The sequence below is a fragment of the Pimephales promelas genome, chromosome 14 (genome assembly GCF_988280905.1).
Source record: "Pimephales promelas chromosome 14, fPimPro1.hap1.1, whole genome shotgun sequence".
NCBI lineage: Eukaryota > Metazoa > Chordata > Actinopteri > Cypriniformes > Leuciscidae > Pimephales > Pimephales promelas.
This window is the reverse complement of record NC_142782.1, coordinates 29,280,177-29,300,279: the sequence shown is the minus strand read 5'-3', so window position 1 is coordinate 29,300,279 and position 20,103 is coordinate 29,280,177. Positions and strand designations below refer to the sequence as shown.

Here is a 20,103-nt window from a genome sequence, read left to right as displayed (position 1 = left end):
AATGCTTTCAGCACCTTGTTGAATCAATGCCACATAGAATGAAGGCAGTTCTGAAGGCAAAATTATGGTGTTCCTAATAATCCTTTAGGTGTGTGTAGGCTGCATGCTATAAATAGCATACAACATGTTATGCAATTAGCAATGGAAATTCCACTTATTGCCCAGGTAGTTATCCAGGTATGTTATACAATTGTGTTTACAATCGAATAAATTGTAATTTCTTCAACTGTAAGAAGTTCATTGTTTTAATATTGTAACCATATTTCAATTAAGTTCACCTAATTGTGACAGTATTAAAAATAATAATAATGTAACTAAATATTATCCACTACATTTAGAAGCGTTTGGAGTATGAAAATGTACTGCATAGTAACTAACTCCGTAACTCTAATTTTGAAACTGCTACTGCCTGTTAAAGAACTGAGCGACGTCATAGACATGCGACTAAATGTCCTATGCACTTGTTCAGCACATAGCTGATGGGACTGACTCACATGAGGGCAAAATAACAGCACGCCCATATTATTTAGATTAATTCATTAACTCTATCTATTAAACGTAAACGATGCATCGTGTTTTCTGCTCGCGGTGGGTTTTATCTGGGCTGTCACTGACAGCTGGCATAGGCATCGGCGTCACCTTGACAGCAGGCAGTCATGATCTCCGAAATAAAAGCCGGGACACGAGCCACAGCCGGGGACTGCTGGACCGCGTGCCGGTCATCCCGATACCGAGCGTCGACGCAGCGTCAGAGATCAGCGCATACCAGCCGGGACAGGTCGCTGTAAACAAATCTACAGCTGTGATGAAATACGGTTTCCCTTCACTGTCCAACGTCAAGAGCAGAGAGTCTTACGTAACCTCATACGACCCCAGAAACAGGACAGCAGCGTGGGTCATAGAGCAGCTCAACTCGGAGACATTAACCGGGACATCGGACAGGAAGTTCTGCGATTTTAAAGAGGACGACTCTGTTCATGTTTACCATAGATCGGCCAATGCGGATTACAGGGGCAGTGGGTTTGACAGGGGTCACCTGGCGGCAGCAGCCAATCACAAGTGGAGCCAGAAAGCCATCGATGACACCTTCTACCTGAGCAACGTGTCGCCACAGGTGAGTGACCACTGGAACTCTTCATAACTGATCTCACTGCAAACACCCGCTACACCCGTACAATGCATTTAACTAATTTTATTAACATTTAATACAATTGTAATATTTTATTTCTTAATAACTTGTTTATTATTATATATTAATTAATTTACGAGTTTATATACGTCTAATCAATTAAGATTTTTTAGAGTATATCTAAAAATGAATACTAGGGTGGTATTAATAAGCAATGTTTAAACTTCAACCAAGAAAGTATTGAACTCATTTTTGATTATTTATTAATATATATGTAAAATAAAATGTATCAGAAAATAGATGAGAATGAGATCAATGTTTAAAATTGATCATTTTATTGTATTTATCAATAAATAGCTTATTATTAATTATTAAAAACCTTACTGAATTTACTTTAACTTTTTGAAAAACTTTACTTTACACTCCTAATCAATTAAGAAAAAATATATATATTCTAAAAATATACCAGAAAATAAATAAAAAATCTTCCGTTGTGTGTTTCTTCAACTTGTCATTTCATCATACCCTGTGAGACCAAATGAAACATTAAGCTGAAGTTCCAATAGTCTTTTCTTCCCTATTGTGACATTAATTAAAGCTTTGAAGGGCACAATAATTCACATATTTACCAATAATTGAAACGGAAGTGATTCATAAATTCTGAATTTTGCACCAGCCTGGTGTTTTTAATGTCAGGAACTGAATTCTGCAGTAACATAGCTTTACAGCAGCACCCTATGTTATACAATACATAACACCACCAGTCATTTAAAGATTTTGCTCAGTTGTTTTCTATTTGCATGGGTAATAATTATGGCTAGTAATTTGTGGATATCTTTCCCCACAGAATCCTCATTTAAACCAAAATGCATGGAATAACTTGGAGAAATATTGTCGCTCTCTCACCAAGCATTACCAGAATGTGTTTGTGTGCACTGGACCACTCTACTTGCCCCGGTAAAAGTCTGCACAATTAACCAATTATTATATTGGAAACAAAACAAATTATGCCATAGCAAAGCTCACTGCTTAAAGGGAGAGGTCATCCAAAAATAACAATTCTGCCGTCATGTACTCGCCCCCAAGTTGTTCTAAACTGTATGAGTTTATTTCTTTTGTTGAACACAAAAGAAGATATTTTGAATAATGTTGGTAACCAGATAGTTTCTTCCATTTTAATTCTATTGAAGTCAATGGGGACCAGCACCTTTTGGTTACCCTCTTTCTACTTTTGTGTTCAACAGAATAATGACAAAAACAAAGAAAAGGTTTCAAACTATTTGGGGGTGAGTAAATGATGAGATGCATTTCCTTTTTGGGTGGACTATTCCTTTAAATCAAATGTAATATCTGGCTCCTGAGACAACCACTTGAGAACCACTGATCTAGATTGTTCAAATCAGCTATATGTCTAAAATGCAAGATGTTTTAAGACTGTTTAATCAATGAAAACAACCTAATATTCTCCTCCCTGCACCTACAGACAGGAACCTGATGGGAAAATGTACGTGAAGTATCAGGTTTTGGGAAAGAATCATGTTGCCGTGCCTACTCACTTCTTTAAGGTGGTGATTCTGGAAAAGCCGAGAGGAGACGTGGAGCTGCGGTCCTATGTGATGCCCAATATGCCAGTTGATGAGAAGATCCCACTGGAACGCTTCCTGGTCCCCATTGAGAGCATCGAGAGAGCGTCCGGACTGCTGTTCGTACCGAACATCATGAAGAGGACCAGTGGTCTGAAAGCCATCACTGCAGGCCCGTGATGAGTTTACAGAGATTACTATGAACAAGGGGGAATGGAACATAATAAATCCCTCAAAATGCTTCATTAGGCCACTGTCAAACTTTCAGTTTCATTTGTCCGGTTTCACAGACGAGGCTTAAGTTAGTCCCACACTAATACGCATGTTTGAGGTGCTTTCACTGAAAACAAATTGCAGACTTATCTTAAAATATGTCAGTGGGATTGTTTTGTCTCAAGATGTACATCAGTAATGTTTTTTCTAAGGCACGTTTATAAAAACTACTTAAATGTCCTAATTTAACGGCCTAATCCTGGTTTAATCTAAGCCCTGTCTGTGAAACCAGACCAAAAAGATACTGAGGACATTATTTAATTTTCAAGATATGAGGAAAAACTACTGAGACAGATTATATTACTCACTGACACTCATATCATTGTCTAATGCTGTATTGGAGATCTTGTACCTGTACCTTTTTTATGTCAGACAAAAACAGGGTTTTTAAAATGAAAAATTAATCCAGCCAAAACTTTGTGTGAAGTTAGATTTTAAAGTAAACTGTGAAAAAGTTGTTAACGTTATAGTTCTAGAAAATTATTTATTTCTCCTATTGATTTACATTGATAAAAAAAAACCTTCAGCAAGAGCTCAAAATGTAACCAACGGTGTCGACGTCATGCCAATGGTCTTTCATACATGTACCTGCATAATGAATTGTGACTGGCCATTAATTGTTTGGTTTGCATATTATTTAATATTTAAAAAGACTGTCAACTTAAACACAACTCTGTCAGAATACGCCGTTTTAAATTCAGATAATTTCACATACAATTTATGAATAAAGCAGATCACATGTACACGGTAGTAACTGTTTATTCTCCTGTGCAGTCAACAAAACCGCAGTGTCTCTGATGGACCATTTCATTTACAGAACCAAAGCCTAAACCCTAAACTTGTCCAACTCTATTGTTTGCTACTTTCAGCCAAAGCTTTTTCCTTCAGAAAACGTTGCGCTGACTATAAAAAATACGGGCACTTACACTTGAAGACCACTACATGGCACTATTGTCTAAACATCACATTTAAGAGAGACTGTAGATGAATTCGGAACAGCATAGATCAAGCTTTTGCCAAGAATATCGCCGTATTACACCTTGTGAGCAAAAAGATAATTCTCCATTGACGTTCATTCAAAAGTATCCATGTATTCTGACGAAATAATGATATATACATGACAAACATGACATTTTATTCATTACAAGTTGTACTATTGTCCAGCACTGACTGCTCATGCACTGTGAAATTAACTACTTTCCCCCTGTCCTCAGTGTGAAGGGTCTTTGATGTCACTGTATTTACAACCTTGCAACACTTTCTAGTGCTGTTTTATATATATATATATATATATATATATATATATATATATATATATATATATAGGGCCTGAAATTAACACTGTCAATCAATGAGAATTGAGTGATTCATTAGGATTTTAACATTTCAACGAAGTCCGCCATTTCGTTGGACTTCAGCTAAAATGTGGCGGCACAGTACTGGGGTAAAAAGGCCAGCTGAAACAAACAAAAAGATGATGAGAAAAAGAAATGTAAAAGATATTTTAAAGTGGACAATTGGCGGCAATGGCAAGGTTCATAAGCGGCTGATTTATGACAGCGACTGTTGTTTCGTAACGTTCATGCGATCAGAAAGAAGATGAGGCCATTTTCTGACTACGTTTGAATGTGCGAGTATTAAACTGTTGATGAGATGAGATAATGTAACGCTGATGTAGGCTACAGTACAATGACAGTTGCACAGATGCGTGTGCAACTGTGCATGTTGGGAGTTGGGAACCGGTGAGAAAATGTGCTTTGTTTTGCTTTCCGGTAACTTACCCGGTAACTTTAACAATAACTGAACGCTGTAAGTAAAAGCTGTTAAGACCACATGTCTACGTGACTGTGGCGGATGTTGGTGAGCCTGGGTCAGGTCAGTTTGAGTTGTTATAATAATGGAATTTGTTTACAGTAAAGAATACACAACAAAATTATTTTGGTTTAAAAAACTTTATTTAAACTTTCGTTTGGAGCTAAGTGCGCACACTCTTTAACGTTTAGTTTAAGTTTATTCTTACCATTCTTTTTGTTTGTTTGTTTGTTTGATACGTCTGGTCTGAGTCCCGTGAGCTGGTGCACCATCAAAAGGGGTTCGCCTGGAAACATTTGATGTATATATATGGTTCCGGCTAATCGGGCCACAACCATTCCGGTTTCTTCTCCGGGGGAACTCCAAGGACTATTTTGCTTGCTTTTCTTTTGTTTGTTTATAAGAAGTATATTTATTAAGTTAAGTCATTTGATAGTATTATTTCAGGTGTTTGTTTATGTATATTGGGTTTTTTCATATTCGTTTATGTGTGTAATGGCCATTATATGTCTGTGTGTCCCCCTTTATGTGTTAATTGGTGCTGGCCACCAAGGTATACATTTGTTAATTGTTTCTCTATGTGAGTCACGGCCTACCTGAGCAGCATTGTTTCTGACTATGTCCATCCCTTTAAATAATTTAGGTAATGCACCGTCACAAAGCTCAAATCATTACAAATTGGTTTCTTGAACACTAAAATGGCCCCCACAGTCACCAGAACATCTTTGGGACGTGGTGGAACGGGAGCTTCATGCCCTGGATGTGCATCCCACAAATCTCCATAAACTGCAAGATGCTATCCTATCAAAATAGGCCAACATTTCTAAAGAATGCTTTCAGCACCTTGTTGAATCAATGCAACATAGAATTAAGGCAGTTCTGAAGGAAAAAGGGGGTCAAACACAGTATTAGTATGGTATTCCTAATAATCCTTTAGGTGTGTAAGTATACTGTATATAAATATTAGTTATCTAGGAATACCAAACAAGTTAGTGGAACAATAAAACAAATCAAATGCTTATTTCTGTAAGAAAGACCTCAGTGATAACACTCATGGACAAATATTTAGCTTTTATTTTGAATGGCACTCATTCAAGTGCACCCATCTTGACAATGGCATTCTACATGGATATATACATTCTGTCCATAGCATTTACTTAACTTTACACAGGTGAAACAATATATATTTTTCTCAACAACATTATTATTTTTTGGACTGTACAGTAAACTAACAAATAAAGTCAGAACCTTGAAATAGCTAAATAAAACTTTAATAATTCTAGAGACAATTGTACATGAATTGCACAGAACTTTTCTTCAACACAAATGACTTCTCATATATTGGTGTCTTCTGTTCATGTATGTACATGTGGCAAAACGGTCATCGTAGCTCTGAAACATACATACAAAAGATGTAGAGGTAAAGCAGAAAATAACGTGGAGATTTTTTCTTCTTTTTGTTTTTTATATATAATCATGCCAAACAGGAAAAAGTTAAAGGTTGTCTTCCTTTAAACCAAGTGAAACTAAACAGCAGCCCTTTGACTTACACAACATATTAAGGGATGAAAAATCATTTTCTTTAGAGTTTTTTTAATGTGCTGTACTAGTCTTCAAAAGTTCATTTGACATGTTTAATTAGTTTATTTTCAATTTCTCTGTAACTAAGTTACTATAAAGGTGTGGTCACAGAGAAATTTAGGCAAAGTTCGTGGACTGTTTATTGTCAATAGCGTAGTGATAAATGAAGCAAAGCTCAAAAAAAAAAAGTTCCTTTCAAACCAAACAGATTCCCATTGGTCAATGCAGCAAATTTGCATGATCAACCTGAACCGTTTCGAATCCTGCATGAGGAAATCGTGAAATTCCTGACCGCATGGACTCCTACTGAAATGAACGGATTTCACCCTCAAACATTTGCCAAACGGTAAATGTGACCTCATCTTAAATGTGCATCACTAACTTCGTCAACAGCAATTGCAAAAATAATGAATGTTTTACAACAGGTTTTCTCGAACCTCACTGGTTGAATAAACAGAAAGTCCCGCCCCCAACCACACGCCATTGGTTGATTATTTTAACATTAAAAAAATTACACACTTCAACTTGAAAGAAATTTTAAGTCGACATGAAATCAAAATAGCCAATTATTATTTGTTTCTGGATTATTGCAGTATCTATGAAAGAATAAATAATTTATCCGTGCACATTATTATTAAAAATAAATCATGTGCCCTCGTATTCTTTAATCAAAATAACTTCCCGCCCGAAATCGCATACTTCTCTACTTTATATTTTCTACTTTTTATATTCTCTATTTTCTGAAATCACAGTACTCATAAAAGAGTAAGCAAAAAGTACAGATGACTTACTACTTCTGGCGAGATTCTGAAGTGAGCATACAGTGGACACTTTACTATCCCATAAGGCCATGGGAGAAGATTTGTGAATGGCGGTGACGCGACGTAACTGACGCTGGTCGGTCACATGATAATGACAACATGCCGTAAATATAAATACGTTCTATAGTATACAGTACGTCCAGATTATATTCATACTGACTGCACACATTCTTACTAGAACGTACTTTTTTAGCAGCCCAAAAGTAATTACCCTTTAAAAAAGAATTACCTACAATGGTAATTTCAGACGCAGCCCTCTTCTCTTCTCCGATGATGTGTTTACTGGTGTGAGGGCGGGAAAACCTGTCACTCACATGACATCACAGCAATTAGCAATCAATCCAATCAATTCCGTTGAGCAAAATCAAGCCCCGCCCTCATTCGAGAAGCTGTTCACTCGGATATCCAGTAGCACCCCAATGCAGAACATGAGATCCACAGGGAGGAGTCGGATCACGATCCAAGGGGTGGAGATGGGTAGGATTAGGGTTGGGTTTAGGGATTAAGGGTGGGTTTAGGGATCAGGGGGCGGAGTTGGTTAGGTATACGTCACAACAGGAAAGAAAACATTATCGTGACTTCCATTTCATGTCGAATTTTTAACGTTGGACGCTGGAAAGTACTCTTCATTTTGGGGTTGTAACAACAAATACAGTTGAATAAATAAATTAACTCAACATAATTTAAAATATAAATTAAAAATCAATTCCAAACAACAATTAAACAGAGCATTCTTTCTCTCAAGCCTGTGTGATAAATAAAAAAAACAAAACAATGTAGTGATAGAGAATCCTAAAAAATGGAGATGTTCGGTATGAGATTTATACACAAAGTGGTTTGAACCTTCCAAAATTATTGTCCCAAACAAATTGATGTTAATATTTATACATAAAGAAACACAGACAGTCTTAAAACTCCACTCCGTGAACCTGATTTGAACGAAGTTCGCCTCGTCTGATCCCGGAGCAAACGTTCAGGGTCTGCTCCGCAGGGTTGACGCAACTATTGCCGTGCTGCACCGACTCCCAGCTTGTTTGATGCAAACTGCATTTGAAGAGCAGGAAACATTACAAAAGTAAAGTACAAAAAACAGCCACGTGCCCTTCACACATCATCTCAAACCTCGGTCATCCAGTAGAAGTGCTGAATGCTATATGCCTTGTTCTTGCTGCTCTGAATAGCCTTTATAACAAGTCCACAGAAGCAGGTTTTGGTTAAAGGGTCCATTCTAATGCTATAGAAAGTGCATAGAGTGGAAGAAAGACATCATAGGGCGGCAGACACTGATTGTACTGTGACTATGATGTTGGATACGGAGTCTAATACTGGCCACGCGGACGGCAAGCAGTGCGAGGACATTTCCATCCACAGCGTTGGTTGTGATTGTAAAGAGTGTGTCGTCATCATTGCTTTATCTAGAAGTGTACAATCAGAGCATACATATAGTTTGTACTTTTTTTCTAAATAAAGTACAGCAGACCTCAGCACGGGAAAACACACTGTACGAAAAAAAAAAAAGAAATCTCTTTTCTCTGAAAAGCCCATAAAAAAACTATATACATTAATGAGACGCGTCGCCTCTTATGCGCATAGAATGGGATGTTTCTCTTTCACTGTACAAATAAAAGCAAGCATTTTGTGCTACTGTAATGTAAAAAAAAAAACATGTTTACATGAAATGTACAGATGTGTCGATCAAAACAAAGCAGAAAATAGTGTTTCGACAAATAATTACATCTTTATGATCGTTATTATCATGCTAACTATGCGTATAGTTCAATGATGCAGAATTAGGTCGCTGCTAACTTCTGTAACCGAGTGGCTCTCGTGACAAAGGTTATAAATGAAAGATCCATTAGACATCTTTGATCGGCTAATAATCTATTAGTCTTTATGTACTGAGTGAAACGACATTGTGCAACATCCTATCTGAATTTGTTCCCAAAGGAGTTATTTTCTTAAACCTGTATTGTTTCCGCGAGATAGCCATAGCCCTTGTCCATCAGTACTAGCCGTGTGCGTTTGCATCCACGCTAGCAGTTGCTGCTGTTCCGGAATTCTCCGTTTTCCGTGATCTGCAGCTTCGTAGGGTTGGTGGGAGAGATGCCGTTCCTCGTTTGCATGCTGTACCGATCCTTCAGCTGAGACAGAGCGCTCATTAGCCGGGCGTTGGCGGCGTCCAGGGATGCGATTCTCTTCTCCTGTGGGGAGTGACCATTCATAAAGGTCAGATAGAAGAAGGTGATTAACAGTGCATGATATAATGTTTAATTAAAGTCTTTCTACTCCGCAAACGGACACAAGGTGACTGGCACTCTTTGCTCTGAAACATTACAGACTAATTACACCATTAAATTAATTCATAGAGTTGAAATTAAAATTCGTGCGGCGACAGCAGTAATCTCTCCTTGCCTTTATAAAATAAAGCTATGATGTAAACAAAGTCTTTAATGATTTTGATGAGCGGTAAAGTGAATCCACAGTGGGTGGTTTTTATGCTCATCAAAATGTTTACGAGAGACGCTGATTGTCCCCGGAAGACGTGTGTGTTTATCATTAAACTTTTAACTACATTATTAATACTATTAAACCTCAGAGAGCAACTCATCACATCGTGCTGAAATCTAAACAGAACACAAGAGGGCGCTATGACCCTGCAAATGGGTAGCTGAGTGACTATTGATGTAAACGTCCAAAACCAGTAGTGAAAATGCATTTTTTTCTTATTTAATAGAACATGATTCATTACATTATATTATCAGCATAAGAACTTGAGTGAAAAGTTAACATTGATTTCTTTTTAGTATGCAGCCCAATTGCTTTAATGACAGCACCACTCAAGCTGACACATACTGATCATGTTCTACAGCCTGATTTGAGAATGATCCAAAAAGCATCTTGTGCTTTAATGGAAGCAAATCTGTTTATTTGATTAGTGACATTGAAATCTTAAATATGTCTTTAATCATTTTGTCATTTTTTTATTTTAAGTACAAGACTTTTGGACTCGTCACCAAGGCTACATTTATTTAAGTAAAATACAGTCAAATTATTATTATAATTTAAAATAACTTCTCTATTTTAATGAATTTAAAAATGTAATTTATTGTTGAGATGGCAAAGTGCTAATTTGCTGCTCAAGAAACATTTCTAATTAGTATCAATTTTGAAAACAGTTAATATTGTGGAAATATTGTGGGTTTTTTGATGAACAGAAAGTTCAAAAGAATACTTTACTGTCATTTTTGATCAATTAATGCATCCTCGCTAAATATTACTGATCTCAAACTTTTGAACGACAGTGTAAGGGAAAGTGTATATTTTAAGTCAGTTCAGTAGTTCACTTAAATAGCCCAGTATCAATGAATTTTTGTATTCCTTAGTATATTCCATAAAGCTCATTAAACCAAAATGAGAAAAATGCTGTTTTAGATGGAGTATAGTTTGTCAACCCAAATATTTTTCACTTAAATTAAGCTTCTGGATCCAAAATCACCAGCTGAAAGACATCATGTAATTTTTTTTTGATTACAATAAACCTTGACTTGTCTTTAAAATGAATAAAGAAATAACACAGGTTTGAGATTTTAGATTCACCTGGGCTTCGATGATTTTCTGTTTGGAGTCTACGATGGCCTGCATGTCGGCGTGATCTTTCTTCAGCTCGTCTTCAACTGACATCAACCTAAAACATAAAATTGCCACATACATCTTTAAGCAACAGATGCTACTTGAGTGCTTAACTGAACTGTAGCATAATACTTAAAATGCCTCAAAGTAAGTAAATAGGAAAATATAATTGTAAGCATCTGGTGCAAGTGATAGAGTTGCATACCATCTGCAAACTGGTGAAAGGAAATATTGTAATGATAAATTACAACAGCTAAAGGAAGCATGTAAAGGTTAAATAATAGAGGACCCAATACTGAGCCTTGAGGAACACCACAAGTTATGACTTAACACCTGGAGGTGTAGGTACTCAGCGTAACATAGTTATCCCTGCAGCTTATGTAGGATCTGAACCAGTCTAAGACAGGACCTGATAGACCGTCCCAGTTCTGTAGTCTGTTGGGTAGAATCTCATGATCAACAGTGTAAGAAAAGCCACACTAAAATGTCCCATTAAGTTTATTGGCGTTGAGATATGCGTGTATGGACAATTTTTCAATTACTTTACCAAGAAATGGAAGATTAGACATTTGGTCTGTAGTTCCTGAACACAAAATACCTAATTTACCATCAGAAGTTTATCTAGGATACCTTAAGTTTCAAACAGTTAATTTTGACCCTAGTAACATCAAAATAATGTGTCATTGTTTATGAGGTTTTACAAAATTTTACTTTCTAGACTGGATCTTTGATCACAAGGCCACACCACCACCCCACATCCAAACTCTCCTGCTTCTAAAGCGGATCTTCACCTGGTGATGATGCTTTTCATCTGGAGCTCTTTGTCATCTTGCTGCTTGCGTAATCGCTCCTCCGTGTCCTCCAGCCGGGCCTGGTACTCCAGGAGCATCTTCTGGGTTTGGTCGTCCTGGCTTTTCATGCGAGATTCATACTCTTCCAGCTTCTTAGCAGAAATACGCAGCTTCTCCTGCAGGACAGCTATCTCCTGCTGATACTGAGGAAGGAAAGAGCGAATGAAGAACTCTAATAGCAGGATTATAGATCAACAAAAGCTGTGTAAAGAGGGAGTTCTCAGACGTGCACAGCTGTGGTTTGAAATGCATATTACATGAATATAGCCCTGCTAATCATCTCGTATCTGTCTGCTAAGCCTGGGAAATCCAGTAAAGCTGTATGAAATATACCTGCTACTGAATGATTAATAGATGTGTTTTGGGGCAAACCTCTAGCTCAAACTGTAAAGCTTGGTGCTAACAAAGTCAAGGTCATGGGATTAATTTGCAAGGAATGCAAGAAATGATAACAGCTATACTTTGAAATCATCAAAGTTGCTTTGTATAAAAACAACTTACAAAAATACTTTTTTTCCTGAGAATTGACTGTAGGTTGAAATAAGCTTATTTCTAAAATATATAACTCCATTGAGATTTTTTTTTTATTGTTTATAGTATAAACCTTACAACAAATGTTTAATTTACTCTTGTAAATACTCTTTTCCAATGCGGTAACTGATGTTTGATGAATCTGAAGGGGGGAAAGTAACACAAAAAAAAAAGTTTAAAAAAAAGTGGTAATTTCAAGTTTAAAAGAAGAAATAGTCATAATGTGAGATACAGTAAAAAGTCACATTTACTGGAAAAGTCAAAATTTTCACTCAAAGGCAGAAGAAGAGAAACTTGCATTAAAAAAAGTCTTAATATCTTAGACTATTTTGCTTTTCAAGTAAATTGATCTTGTTCACATATTTTTTTAAAAAGAATTCAGAAAAACTGGTTAGGAAAATAATTTTGCTGTGTTTTTGCTTCAGGCTATTTAGAAACTAAGAAAGTGTTATGAAATGTTTAATTTATTTTATTTTATTATTAAAATTCACGGCCGATAGTCTGCTTCGTCAAGGGCTTATAGATACAGAAACTGACTGCTTTATAAATATGCAAAGACATGAAATAAAAAGCCTGTTTTTTTCTTTTTCATTTTGTTGTTTTGCATCTCGACTAAAACGTTATTGTGGAATAAGTGCCGTTCCCTTTAGAGGATTCAACCAATCTTCACAGCATCACTTACATTAACAACTTCAAACAGCACAGATGCAGAGGGGTTTTGCTGAGGGAGAGGGTTGAGTATGTGGGTGTGCTGACTCTATGCACTCCGCCGGGTTCATTATTCATTAAAGAGCAGGGGAAAGAGACGGCAGACAAGTCTGAGCCAGGTGCGTGCTTCTCCACTTTTGCAGTGTTGTGATTTGAGCCTGTTTGCCTAAATTACAACACTAGAGAGATCAAGAGGCAACTTTATCTGAAGTGTTTTAGACTCTTCTAATAACATCAGCTCTTCGAACAACATCAACCAGTCTGCAGTTTGACATCCACCATCTTCGTATCAGTTTAAGACAAGATGCCGTGACTAAGCAACTAGATCTGAGCTTAAAATATCCTCATGTCTTGGGGGAATACAACATTTGGATGTTTCTATTTTCCTTTAGTTTAGAGAGTGAAACTGGTTTAAAATATTTAAGTTAGCAATTTGAACTACAGTTCAAAAGTTTGGGGTAGATACGACTTATTAATTTTTTTGAAAGACGTCGCTTATGCTCACTGATAAAAAAAAATACAGTAAAACAGTTGAACATTTTTACAATTTAAAATAAATATTTTAAAATGTAATTTATTGCTGTAATGGAAAACCAGATTTTTTAGCATCATAACTCTTCAGTGTCACATGATCCTTCAGAAATCATTATGATATGTGGATTTGCAGCTCAAGAAAGATTTATTATTATTATCAATGTTGAAAACAATTGGAACCAACGTAATGTTTCCTTGCTGAATAAAAGTATTAATTGCATTCAACAACAACAAAAAACAAACAAATGCTTATATTAGCTAGTGAATATTAATTAGGTTTAGATGATTGGTCAATTCCATTCATTGGCCTAAATAATATTCATCAACTCATCAAATCCGTCACTTTCTTTCATGGTGATGGCGCAGTGGATAAGACACACGCCTTTGGTGTGAGAGACCCGGGTTCGAATCCACTGTGAGAGACCAATCTGTCCCTGAGTAAGACACTTAACCCCTAGTCGCTCCAGAGGGGTGCGACCTCTGACATATATAGCAATTGTAAGTCGCTAATGTCAGCTAAATGAATGAGGATCACCTCTTACAGCACTTCCTGTCTGTATGCCCATGGGAGACCAGTCTTGATCTCACAAACAGTGAGCCTGCTGTATTTCTGCTGTTTTTTAAGCAGCTGTACCGCAGAATAAGGTCTCATTATTACCTTTTCAGTTGGTGTGAGATCCTCCTTGTTTGGAAAGTCCTCCCGGTGTTTCGAATCTGGGTCAATTCCCTCCTGCTCCAAATATTGCACATTCATATTCAGCAGCCAAGCAGCAGTGCGGTCCAACGCATTGGGATTCACAGGGGATGGAGCCTAATAAAAGTTCATTTGTACAAACACACACACGCACACACACAATTGTATCATAATATGGCCGTGCTAACATCCAAATGAGAAAGTTGCTATCAAATTCGTTAGTTTTCACTCATCCAAAGAAACATACACACAAACAAGTTGCCTCAAAACTTTTCAAGGTGACAACAGCACTTGTGCTGGCTAGAAAAAAACATTTGATCATTTTTTAATGAAGAGTCATTCAGCTGACATCAAAGGAACAGTTTGGACAATGCGAGCAGTCATTTAATCACTAGCGCAGCGCCTGCGCTCTAGCAATTAATTCTGCTTGTCTGCTCCGTTCCTTTCGCCTCTGACTGCGTGTTCATCTCAACCTAAGAGCCTCGTTTGATTCTAGCATTGCACCAAAGGGCTCATTATCCCCCGAGAGATCTGAGTGCCAAGTTGTTTTAAGGATAACAGCCGAGTGGTAGCTAATTTAGTGGTATCTAAATTAGCTATGGGAATGTTGCAACATAAAGAGACAGCTAGGGATGTGATCGGTTTTCAAATGCTATGTCTTGAAAACTAGTAACTTTGAGAAGTATAATATCTTTTCTTGATTGAGGCAACAATCACTACGATTAGGTTTATAAGACTTATAAGAAAAAAAAGTGTGAAAAGAGTGGCGCTAGCCCTGCAAAACTTGTTGCCACAATGCTAGTTTGTTAGCATGCTGCTTGTGGTTGATGGGGTTTTCTGTTGGGTTGCTTACTGACCCATAAATTCTCTGAGATAATTTGATCTCCAGATATGACTCGGTTCTTCAATTTAAGTCGATTGTATTTTTTTGAAATTGTATTTCAAAATATTTCTTTGTATTTTTTATGAAAAGTTTTTTGTCCATAGAAAAAAACAAGTTCATTTGCCTTAAATAACAGCAACATTTGTGATGGCATATTGAGCCTCTTAAATGATATGTGGAAAAAAAATAGACAAATTTGTTTCCAAAGATCTATTCATTCATGGCCACATTTTATTAATTAGTTCCCTTGTTTTAGTTCAATTAAGGCCACTAAATATTAATTCATGACAACGGTATCTTCTTGTTGTTGTTGTTGTTGTTTTTATTATACTTTAAGAAAAAAGCTTTTCAAAATCGATTTTGTTGAGGATATCTAGTGGTCTTTTCATCAAAAGACAAAAACAAAAAAAAAATTTGTCGTCACAATTAACTCACTTGTTTGTGCAGGGTCCGCTGCTTGGATTCTGGACTGTCCCCTTTGGAGGACGATGACTGCTGCCTCAGTCTGGTGCCGCTGCTTGGCCAATCAGGAGAGGATGACATCATGCTTCCACTGGAGGGGCGGGGGTAGGGTGCGGTGTTGAGCATGTTGGGTGGAGTGCGGCCTCTTGTGACGGGCGGAGGCGGCTGGTCTATCCGGCGCTGTGGCCCTGCGCTGTTCTGCCGTGGCATGTTGGTCTGGTGCTGGGCCTCCGTGAGGGACAGCTGTCTGCGGGTGAACTCTCCAGAACGCCGAATGAACTCATCTCCGCTGCTGCCCCCTCCCCCACTGGCCCCCGTGCTGGACTGGCCCAGGAACGGGTGCTTTGACCCAGCGGTAGCTGCTTCCTCCGCGTTACTCTGGGAGCTGATGGAACTCTGGCATTCAGATCCCGAATCGGCCGCCGCACGGGGCGACACGGGCAATCCGGCAGCCATCTGGTACACGGGGTTCTGGAACGAGAGCGGGGCAAGCAGCTGAGACCTTCCCGGGGCGGTCTCTGTGCTCGGTGTCGTGGGGGTCTGACCTGCTCTCCTTAGTGTCGGACCGCTGGGCGTGTTGCCCTTAGCGGTGCGGGTGGTCCACACTCCCGTGCCCTGGCCGACGGAGGTCTGGCTGTCATTGAGGGGGTCGCTGAAGGAGGTGTTGGGGGCGCTCTCGAGTGAACGACTGTCCTGCAGGTCCACCATTGACAAGCTCTTGCTGCCGTTAGGGATCTGAACATCTGGCTCGTTGGCCTCCGAGTAACTGGAGCTGCGGGCCGGCGACGGCTGAATCACAGAATTCCTCGTTACAAAAAACAGATCCTTGTTTTCGGGGGTAGGCGAGGGCAGCCGAGTGAAATCCACCAACCTGTCCAAGTGGCGACAGGACAAAATTGAAGATCACAGCTGTTCTTTAATTCAAATCAAACTCATTATTTGTCCATCTAGCTGATTTGCATGGCTAATGGATGTGTGTGTGCTAATATGACAGATTATAGTCCAAACACTCTAATTTGACAAAATATAACAGTACACCAAGACTCATGACAAAGACTACATTAAAAAAAAATATGCCTTTGATTACTGAGCAAGAGGATAAACCACCCAGAAGTTTTTTGTTTTATTTTTGCACATGAAGAAAAGGAAAGTATAAACTACTGTATGTCTTGTTTGGTTCTCTCCAGTCAAAACAAATCAGGATATGTCTGGTCAAGTTAACTGCATGGATTATATTACCACTTTCGACATTTTAGAAAAATGCTAAACTGTTTTTATATGATAATAATAATAAATGTTTCTTGATTAGCAAATCAGCATATTAGCCCCTGAAGACTGGAGTAATGACGCTGAATATTCAAGCTTTGCATCACAAGAGTTTTATTTTTATTTTTTTTATTAAACCTTTATTTAACCAGGGAAATAATCACATTGAGATAAATATCTCATTTACGAGTGAGCCCTGGCCAAAATAGCAGCACACAATATACATAAATACATAAAATAGAATACACAACACGCACATGTACAAAAAATAATACAAAATTAAATGTTAAGAGCAAGTGCAGACAGATTTGAATGATTTGTTTAAGTGTAGCTTGAACTCACTTATCGAAATAAGTTCTTCAAGTTTCAGTGAACTTTGGATCTCATTCCAAACAGTTGATGCACTATAAGTAAAAGCAGTTTTTCCAAATTCTGTCTTCATTAAAGGAACATTTAAAAGAATATATCTACTTGAACGTAGATTATACCCTTGACTATTAAAAGTTAGTAAACTACTCAAATATTGGGGAAGCTGGTCGACTAATGCCTTGTATACAAGTATGAGCCAGTGTTTGTACCTTCTTATATGAAGTGAAGGCCAACCTACCAACTCATACAACGCACAATGATGAGTGTGATATTTTGAGTTAGTTATAAATCTTAGAGCAGAGTGATAAACAGAATCTACTGATTTTAGGAGAGCTTTAGTGGTATTTCTGTAAAAAACATCTCCATGGTTTACAAGAATAAATTAAATTTTAAAATATATTCAAATAGAAAACTATATTTAAATTTGTAATAATATTTCACAATATTGCTACTTTTATAGTAATTTTAATCAAATAAATGCAGCCTTGGTGAGCCTAAGAGACTTAACATTTTAAAAATCTTAACGACAAACTTTTGAAAGGTTGTGTACATTTATGTATTCGGAAGATGCTTTTATTCAACATCTGACTGTCCATCCATACATTTTATTAGTGGGCCTATTCGTGTTCCCAGAGAACTGAAACCATGGCTTTGGCATTGCTAGTGCGGTGCTCTTTCAGTTGAGAAAATGAATGCATGTGTAGATCTGTAATAGATCTGAAAATAAATTATTAAAACATGTGAAGACATAATCAGAACCAATTAATCGTCTTTGAAAGCAGTGAGTGATGAATCAAGATGTAGTGCTTTATAAGAGCCCTGCTCTGTAATAGTTTCACCTTCATATTCCACAATAGAATGATATAGCTTTACTATCTAAACCAGGCTGAAATTGAAGTTTATCCTCAACTTACCCTGTGATCTCACTGTCCATGACCATTTTCTGCAGACCGGTAGACAGGCTGCTGCTGGGTAGACTGGGGGAGCCCACGCGCTCGGTGGGAGACGACACGGGGACTCCGGTGGGGTTCGTCAAGGCTGAATTCACGTCCCGCAGGATCCGCGCTAGAGGACCCAGCTTGGTGATAGTACTCTACAATACAATGGAGAATGAAGTGTGACTGACTGGATTCAAACTTGATAAAGCACTGACTCACTCTGGTGGGTAAAAGACAATATATCACTACAATGATTTTACTGTTCAATGGGTTCAGCGCAGAATCTTAAGGATCAATTGATGGTGTTTCTATTGAAAGTGTCATTTTAGCCAAACCGCAAGATTAATTTTAATACTAGGTTTCTAGCAACATAGTGCCTAAATATTAAAGAGGCCATATATTATGCCATTTTACAAAGTCGCGATTTTGTTTTTGGGGCCTGCTAGAATAGGTGTTAATAAAACACATTATTTTTCATATATTTTACATTGTTGCAGCACCTCTCAATGAAGCCCATCTTTCTGAAAAGTGCAACATGCTGTGATTGATGCCGCCGACCAATCAAGTGTGTTTCTGAAATATCACACCCTTTACCATAATTAACACACTACTAACGCAACCAAGCGGCAACCTTCCAACACGGAAGTGATTTAAACTGCAATTCATCGTCTGGCTGCTAGAGACAGGGCCTAAAAGAGATACCCCCCATATTAATATGCCCAAAAAAAATATTTTTACAACATGGTTTCAAAAGTGTTTTTGGTCTATATAGCTAATTTTGCCCTTCATGACAAATGTGAGCCACTGCTGTCAGATAACCAACTCCCTTTGTACTAGACTTTATGCTTTGTAACTTTGCAGACCTTCATACTCAAACAACAACATTACACTAAAGAAACATTAAAAATGTAAAAAAAAAAAATATTCTCAGGTGTACATATATGCTATTTCACATTTTAGATCTTTGATTGTGGCTCTTCCAATCACATTTTAGAGCCAGTACTGTCTGTATTTTATCTTAAATGAAAATCTGTTCACTTTAGATAAACCAAACTGAGCTCTTTGTAATTCATCAGATTCTATTTTCTGATCTCAAATAATAAAGATATGTGATTTTCTGACAGAAAACTGAGAGTTATATATATTTTGCCATGAAAAATGATATTTGTTCAAACATAGGCGTTCACCTGATCGAGCTGTGAGACCGCTTCTGACAGAAGAGAATGGAGAGTGGAGAGTTCACGGCCCAGGTCAACATAACCCTCGAAGCCTGCTGTGTTTGAGATGGTCTCTGGGTTGGAGATCTCCAGCAGGAAGCGTTGCATGTTGGTCCATTCATGCTCCAAGAACTGATTCATGAAGGACATGTACTCCTCCTTACTGCCAAACCTATGACCAGACAATACACTTTGAGTTTCCTGATACAAATGTACCATTTGAAACACTTTATCAGTATGTTCACATCACTAATTGCAACCACATGAATAACATTGCTCATTTTAATACTGATTTAACCATAGTATGAGTGTGATGCATTAAAACTCATGATCAACATCAATTTCATTGTCATTTCAGTATCATGTCATATGATATAGCTTTTGTTATGACACTTTTAGTAGAAAAGGTTCCATATACTATAGAATGTTCATTTATTATCATTATTTACGTTCATTTTATATGTGTATGATGTAATTCATTTTTAGTTTTTTCATCAACTCACAGTTCCCTCACAAACCCCAGTTTTGTAAAAAAAAAAAAAAAAAAATTGAGTTGCATGCATAAATTCACTCACTTGGTGAAGTTGGCAAGGTTTTGCGTCACTTTGGCAATGAGAGTGAGTGTGCGGGCGGTGCGGTCGTCGGGATATTCCTGCATGAGGCTGAAGAGTGAGGGCGACATGATAGCAGGACACAGGAAACGCAAGAAGAGAGACGCGCTGATCAGGCGTTCGCTGATGTCTGGCCGTCCTCGGCTACTGCATTCATGCCTCCAGGACGCAAACACTTCTTTGAGCTCCCGAGGAAACACGCTGGAGTGA

General features: G+C 37.8%; 2 protein-coding genes across 10 annotated transcripts in view; one reads left to right on the top strand and one right to left on the bottom strand.

Annotated features, from left to right (window-relative positions):
• Positions 1-439: 439 nt before the first annotated feature.
• Positions 440-3,728, top strand: endog (endonuclease G). The gene is made up of 3 exons (XM_039664749.2): positions 440-1,114; positions 1,977-2,086; positions 2,613-3,728. Exons 1-3 carry the CDS (start codon positions 566-568, stop codon positions 2,890-2,892), a joined length of 939 nt encoding a protein of 312 aa, XP_039520683.2. The 5' UTR covers positions 440-565; the 3' UTR covers positions 2,893-3,728.
• A 4,693-nt stretch (positions 3,729-8,421) lies between these two features.
• The window catches only part of dab2ipa (DAB2 interacting protein a), a 107,528-nt gene continuing 95,846 nt past the window's right edge, over positions 8,422-20,103 (bottom strand). For all 9 annotated transcript variants that reach the window (XM_039664647.2, XM_039664656.2, XM_039664673.2 and 6 more), the window contains 8 exons: positions 19,858-20,094; positions 19,253-19,454; positions 18,042-18,220; positions 15,466-16,363; positions 14,112-14,264; positions 11,621-11,823; positions 10,797-10,884; positions 8,422-9,400 (listed from right to left, as the gene is read on the bottom strand). In XM_039664647.2, coding sequence (XP_039520581.2) covers positions 9,233-9,400; positions 10,797-10,884; positions 11,621-11,823; positions 14,112-14,264; positions 15,466-16,363; positions 18,042-18,220; positions 19,253-19,454; positions 19,858-20,094 — 2,128 coding nt within the window. In that variant the 3' untranslated portion in view covers positions 8,422-9,232. The remainder of the gene's footprint in view (positions 9,401-10,796; positions 10,885-11,620; positions 11,824-14,111; positions 14,265-15,465; positions 16,364-18,041; positions 18,221-19,252; positions 19,455-19,857; positions 20,095-20,103) is intronic.

Bases quoted from the DNA above. Each gene is read 5' to 3' on its own strand.
- endog (XM_039664749.2), top strand. From the start codon at position 566: ATGCATCGTGTTTTCTGCTCGCGGTGGGTTTTATCTGGGCTGTCACTG. The intron at 1,115-1,976 runs GTGAGTGACCAC...CTTTCCCCACAG, and splicing joins TGAGCAACGTGTCGCCACAG to AATCCTCATTTAAACCAAAA. The intron at 2,087-2,612 runs GTAAAAGTCTGC...CTGCACCTACAG, and splicing joins GGACCACTCTACTTGCCCCG to ACAGGAACCTGATGGGAAAA.